The sequence below is a fragment of the Polypterus senegalus genome, chromosome 11 (genome assembly GCF_016835505.1).
Source record: "Polypterus senegalus isolate Bchr_013 chromosome 11, ASM1683550v1, whole genome shotgun sequence".
Lineage (NCBI taxonomy): Eukaryota > Metazoa > Chordata > Cladistia > Polypteriformes > Polypteridae > Polypterus > Polypterus senegalus.
The window spans coordinates 126,561,487-126,568,654 of record NC_053164.1 but is presented as its reverse complement, the minus strand read 5'-3'; the positions used below and the strand labels follow the sequence as shown (position 1 = coordinate 126,568,654).

Genomic DNA, 7,168 nt, shown 5'->3' with positions numbered 1-7,168 from the left:
AAAGTGAGAGTGTACTGCTACACATCTTTATACTTTCTTCACAGCTCCAAGGACACAGGATCCTTTCCCAGGCAAGTCAATGCCTGTATGATGCTGAAAGGCGAGTGAGTGAGGCCAAGTGCCTACTGGACACTGCTATGGTGTGAAGTCCTGTCAAGGGTTTCCTGCCTTGCTCTTACAGGTTTGACCATGAATTGAAAAACGCAGGAGTCAAAAAGAAAAAGAATGCAAGGGAATCTGTCAGTTATTACTGAATCCAATGGATATTTACTTATTTTAGAAAATATGAATAAAGACCCCAAACCAATACTAAATTTCAGCATACGTGCTCACACACCCATACTAAGGAGAGTTAGAGCAGTAGTGTTGTTACATGTACAGATATGTACTGATAATTAAGTATGTATTAACATACAGTACATACAGTAAGTGTTTTAATTAACAGGAAACACAAATGAACTTACCCAATGTACTCCTCACCCTGACGTACCCCGTTTTGTTAACAGGGCCGACAAAGGGTCAGAAGTGCAGAATTACCTGTTAGAAGTTGAATTTGAAATAGCCTCTAAACTTTGAAATTACTTGAGGATTTGAAAGTAACTAAGAACTAATGTTACAATTTGAGCAAATTGTGATTAAAGCATTACAATACCGAGTTTTACTACAAACAAATTAATGAATAAAGTTAAATACTGCATACAATCACACATTCTCATTCTTTTTAAAATTAGAAATCATTCTAATTTTTATCATTTTTTTTCTTTCTCTCCTAAAACCGTCTGGGAATATAAGATTGTATAATATGCAAGTGCAAGTCCAGCGGATTAAGACAGACTCCCAAAAAAGACGTCATTGCAACAAACTGTATTTGAAATGTCCAGACTTTGCCACCACCCAGCCATTTGCATTCTCTAGGCTAGCAGTTTGCCTCGACTTCTTTCTGTAGAGACCTTCTCAGCTATGACACACAAGCCCAACCCAGACAATGTTGGGATGTCTTTTTGAGCGTTAACTTAATTTACTGAATGCTGTTTAGAACAAGCAAAGCCAGTGGATCCTGCTTCATGTGAACTGTATGCCAATATTTCTGAGAACAAACATACAGTGAAAATGCATTATTAGCCTTAAAGTTAAATAAACTGATTTAACAAAATGACTGTTACATTGCAATGCTTCAAAATTTGTAGTTTATAAGTAAATACATCCTCAAATCAACACTTCTGTAAACAAGAATCACCAAACTATCTTCTCAAATTAATGATTGCACAGCTCAAACTACTTCAATGTTTTTTTTTAATTGGTGACAGCCCTAATACTTTCTGTACAGTTTGCCCTCACACATATATTTGTGTATATATATATATATATATATATATATATATATATATATATATACACACACACATAAATGCAGATAAGGTGCACATTTAAAAGATAGAACATCTCATTAAAAGCTCATTAAAAAATAAAATAACAAAACACATCTTCTAAAAAATACAAAATATCCCCACTGTTTTATCTGAAAAGCTGTAGAGGAAAATTCATCCATGAGCCAAGCTGAGATGAAGCAGACCCCTGGTTTCAGGTGGCAGGTTGGCCTTTTAGTAGAACAGACACGGCCTTGGTCTCGGGTCTTAGTGGTCCTGTGTCACCACATAGTGCACTGGCAACTGAATTAAAAAGAAAGCCAAAGCCCACAGCCTTCAAAATGGGAAAACAACAGAGAAACAGAAATGGCAGGCTTCAAGGAGAATCTGTTATATACATATATAATATATGTACACACATACAAAAGAATAAAAGGCTTAAAAGATTATGTTTCTCTGACATACTTTTACAAGCTCCTCTGATGGTAACGGCATAATTGTACTGGCTAGAAAATCACAACTTTGGCCATCAAAAATGCCCTTAAACAAACGGAGATAACTGTTTAAAAATGCATGATAAGCTTAATTGCTGGATGTCTAAAATCGGCCTTCTGTCCCGACCCTTAATTTTCAAGATCAAGCATTTCCATGAAATATTAATCAGCTGTCATTCCCTCTGCAGTCACAAGGGGGTGCTGTAGCCCTGCTTTTAGATCTGGTTTTTGCCTTGTGCTGTGGTTACATTTAAAATTTTTACTTTGAAAATGAACATTTGAAAGGACATGGAAAAAGAAAATAAATAAAAGGTCAGTCAGTAGGCACCCGTCTCTTCCCTGTATTCAGATATCCCTGCAAACTGGTCCTCAGAAACAAGCAGCAAAGAACTGCACTGGGTTGTCTTGTGACATTTGTCCCAAAAACCAATAAAAACCCAAGTCTTCTGAGAAGCAGATACAGGCCAATCAGAGTCTCAAGCTGTCAAGATCACTTTCTCAGATTTTAAGCCCATGTCAAACTTGACCTGTCCTCAGTCATCGGCCACTATTGACAGAGCCTTCAACTCGCTCAGCCTGGCTTCGTTGTCCCGTTCCCTTTGTTCATCCGTCAGTCCTGGCTGGTCAATCTGCTCTGTTAGTTCTCCAAAAATCTTGTGCATTTCTGTGAAATAGGCCACCTGTGAAAAAACAGTTAAAGTTTAGAACTCGTAAATTATGTCAACAGTAAAATGTAAACATATAAAGAAAACAAGCCAAACCAGAATTATAATGAGATTAAAAGGCACATAAAAAAATTAGGGTTCCACTTTTAAACACAAGGAGGAACAGCTTGACCCTAAAAGCATGGTGGCACAGTGGTTAGCTTCAAAGAGCAGGTTCTTATCCCAGTCCAGTCACTGTATGATTTTCTCCAAACATCCCAAGTGGCAAGTGTTAGGCTAATTAGTGGCTCTAAACTGGCACCGTATGAGTGAGTGTAGATGTAAACACTTGTGTGCCCCATCCGTGGTTCATATGCTGCTTGAACTGGCATCTACAACCTGTGATCCTGAACTGGACTGAGCCAATTTAGGAAAAGACTGGAATAAAGCACTTTAATATACGGTGGTCCAAACAGCAGGGAAACACAGAGCAAAAAAGTTCTTATTTTGTTATGATTATCGAAAGAAAGCACACATTCAAAATACAATATACATGTTAAAATACATTCAACAAACAGGATAAAAAGACAACTCAATATTTGGATAGTCAAATGTGACATTTTTCTTATAAAAGAAGAAAAATTAATGCAAACGTAATACACTGTTTGTAAAATATTACGTTTTCTAATACGTAACTAACTATATCACATATATAGTTACTGGGCAATGTAACATTCCCTACACTGCTCAGGAGACGTACACTCTAAGATGGACTCTGTAAACAGGGGGTTTTACGAAGGCTTTCGGTTTCTGCCTTAACTGGGTTACTCACCTTATCCTACTTTTGTGTGTCCATGTAGAAGCATTCAGATTATAGGCGGCTCTCAGATATTGGCACTTTTGCAGATATAAATCAGTACCTGAAACCCTCACATTTTTCTCTTCATCTAGCATCTTTCATTTTTAACTTATGGACGAAGCAAATTAGTTTGACAAAATATAATACATATCCGCCTTCACTAACGGTGAGTGCCAGTTACTTCACAGCATGGGCTTTGTCACCACTTCCAAACATTTTGTGTCTTCAAGTACACAATGTTGCCAAATGTAACAATAATCTCTGTCACAGGTAAGCAGCTCAATCAGCTTTTTTAAAAATGTGTTTTTAGATTTTACTTTCTTTTGTAATTATGTTTAGCCATTAATAATTGTAAAGCATTTTGAGCTAATATCATATAGGGAAAATGCTACAGAAGTAAATGTTATTGTTTAACTGAATAGTGTGCACTGCTACTTAGAATTGCTAGCATACCAGCCATGCCATCTCAGATTATTTTGCTGTTGGGAGCAGATGACACTCTTAGTGATCCCTCTGCCAATACAACACATCTCTGCAATGGAACTCGTTTGTAACCCAAGGACCGCCTGTAATTTAATGGAGAATCACTGACTAAATGGCTGGTGATATAATCAAACATACTACCAAAAAGGAGAAGCACCTGATGCTTACTGTTTGAAGTCACAGTATGTGCCGCCAATAAATCAATCATTGCACTCCAGTAGCGTCCACTCTCCCCCGTGTTACTGTGCATCTCCTTCACGTTCTCTTCTTCTGCTTCCTACACTATCAGGCCTGTCCTTCGAATAGAAGATGCTGGCAGCTCTCACATACACATGGCTGCCAACTGTATGAATGCACCATTTCAACCCCCAGTATACTAAATTATTGAATTTAACTAGAGATAGGAGCCTACATAATCCAATACATTGTACTACAGGACAAGTAACAGAAATTTACTCACAAATAACTTAATCAACATGTGTAAAGCACTGCCTGTTAAAGTCTCTCTTTGTACAATCATATTTGTCTTATCACAATACTCTAACTAAACTGCTACCTTTAAATCCCATATGTGTGTACACCATTTTACCAAATTTGTACTAATGAGTGGGCTGTGAGCAGCTCTCTGTTTTTCATTTCCTTTGTGGTGCTCACCCAGCGCATTGCTCCAAGGGCCATTCCAATTGTAAGCAGGCCAAGGACACTAATATTAATGTGCAAACACAATGGAGATCAAACAGCAGTGGCCCCAGAACCCCAGCACTGCCACATGAAGTTTGATGTAGTTTATTATGTCTGTGTGTTTTGTATTGTACATTGTCTGTCTTTTGTGTGCTGCTCATCATTGCCTGGGCATTGAAATACAGGTAGGAAGCTTTTCTCAGGCACGGACTGTGAGCTGCAAGGTGGTGACTGATGGCATCGCCCTTCATGGCTGGGATCTTGAAGCATTCTACTGAAACCATTCCAGTCATTAACCAATGATGGATCTGGACGCCAAAACTCAAAAGGGAAGTACTCTAAGGAAGAAATGGCCGATCAACATTGCAGTGCAGTTAAGGAACGAAGCAATGTTGCTCAATAAAGGTATAAACGCCTTGGCTGCTGTTGGTATGGACAAGGTTAGTGAAGTGGTCCCCTGCATGCTTTTGTCTTTATGCCCTGTTTAGTTTATCCAATCATCAGGGGAGGGCAAGATTTGAACCTTTTTTCTGCCTTTGGGATAAGTGCCATCTTCCTTCTTGAGCAAAAACTGCCTTTTCACCTTCCAGCATCCTCCGCATCCCACAGGGACAATATGCCATTGGACCACTGTGTCTGGAATCTCATGGTGATAAATGTCTGCATTTCTGTGTATATTATACTGTATGTGGGGTTATCTGCATGGGTGTGTCCTTTGTAGTTAAAATTTATATTGAGTTTGTGTGTACAGTGATGAGAAACAGACTGTAACTTTATACAATGTGTGCTCTGTGAATAAAGGAACGTGAATGAATTTGCCTGGTATTTGGGGAGGCTGTACCCAGACAATTAGTTAAAATATATGGATTTTTCGGTCCTTTGGATATTGTAATACAATTGTTGGTTTTGTTTTTTTGTGACCACAAGCTTTGTGAGGAGAATGGCATAACAACCAGATCCACTGTTACAAAAAGAATTTCATTTATGATTTAACTGACAATGTAGCAGATCTCTCATTGTGTTTAGGGGGATTGTTACACACTCTTGAAGTAAAATACTACTTAACTTCAGTCTGTTTAGTGTGGGCGTTGGATTCAGCCAAAGGGTGCAGCCTGTCTCCTCTCCTTTTCTCTTCTTTATTTTTGTGGTCAGACTATCAAGGCACAGCTGAGACTTGCTGCGAGTCCACCACTACGTCAACATTTTGGAGTTTTTGAACATACAGAATTCAATTCTTCAATCGATTTTTAAGTAGGGCATTTTGATTTTTTTTTTTTTAAAGTTATTTTTTAACATGATCACACTATCATTTTATTCATTGTTTTCTTTGATGTTTGGCAGGATCATAAATACCTGTCTTCTAAAGAAAAAAAAACAACAAGGAACATTAGATCCCAGCAGCGCTTGAAGTGGATTTAAAAAGTGCTGTTACACTGATGTACTAATTTGTAGAGAAGGAGTGCAGAGCAGCAGCTTCTAGTGTTCTGACACAATCTGTTTGACTTCCCCATTAGAAACTCAACTGGCACGATATAAGATTGTTTCTGAAGGCATTGTGCAATTTAGGTGCCTCACTTGAACAGCAGTAGGAAGGGGATGGGATTACGCCGCCTTTAAGAGTTTTTGATGCTGCCATAGAAAAAGTGGAGTTAGGGGTTAGGGTTAGCATTGGAGTTGCCAGTGCTGAGTTTGGGGCAGCTACAGTTCAATGCGACAGAACAGATAACCATTATGGAAGCAGGTACGCTAAAAAACATTGTCGTGTTATACTTGATGCTCAGAACACTTACACATACATATTATGGGTTCCACGCGTTCCCGGCACTCTTTTCATGCATCCTCTAGGCATATTGTCAAAAAAATGAAGGTGGTGCATGGACACGTTGCAGAACCAGCCAAAATTTGGATGCCGTGTGTGTTCAAGTTTTGATACATGACACTATTATCAGAATCTCCATATTGACAAACATGCCTGTCACAACTGCTGGGCCCAAACTGCCAGTATTTTGAAAGTGGATGTGGAAACATGCAAGACAGAATGGAAGCAAATTCAAAATGGATACATCCATGCAAAGCACAGAAATGTCCAAGAAAAGAATTGGGATTCATGGGTTGCAAGATAACGCAGTGTGATGGCAAGCTAAACTGCAGCTCCAATAGGATCAATGTGCGTGCTTTGATGTTTGAAGAATACTTTGTATAGATAGATAATTAGATAGATACTTTATTAATCCCAAGCGGAAATTCACACACTCCAGCAGCAGCATACATAAAGAACAAGATTAAATTAAAGAGTGATAACAATGAAGGTATAACAGACAAACAATAACTTTGTATAATGTTTAACGTTTACACCCTAGGGTGGAACTGAAGTGTCATGTAGTGTGAGGGAGGAACGATCTCCTCAGTCTGTCAGCGGAGCAGGACAGTGACAGCAGTCTGTCGCTGAAGCTGCTCCTCTGTCTGGAGATGACACTGTTACGTGGATGCTGGAGATGACACTGTTACGTGGATGCAGTGGATTCTCCATGACTGACAGGAGCCTGCTCAGCGTCTGTCGCTCTGCTGCGGATGTCAAACTGTCTAGCTGTCTAGAGGTACAGCAAATCAAACTTAAATTGTGACATATGAAAGTAATCA

The 7,168-nt window shown here is 38.8% G+C and overlaps 1 protein-coding gene across 1 annotated transcript in view; it reads right to left on the bottom strand.

Moving 5' to 3' along the window:
• Positions 1 to 1,170: 1,170 nt before the first annotated feature.
• Positions 1,171 to 7,168, bottom strand: part of bin3 (bridging integrator 3) — a 263,662-nt gene continuing 257,664 nt past the window's right edge. Inside the window, exon 9 of the mRNA XM_039769607.1 lies at positions 1,171 to 2,541. Coding sequence (XP_039625541.1) covers positions 2,395 to 2,541 — 147 coding nt within the window. The 3' untranslated portion in view covers positions 1,171 to 2,394. The remainder of the gene's footprint in view (positions 2,542 to 7,168) is intronic.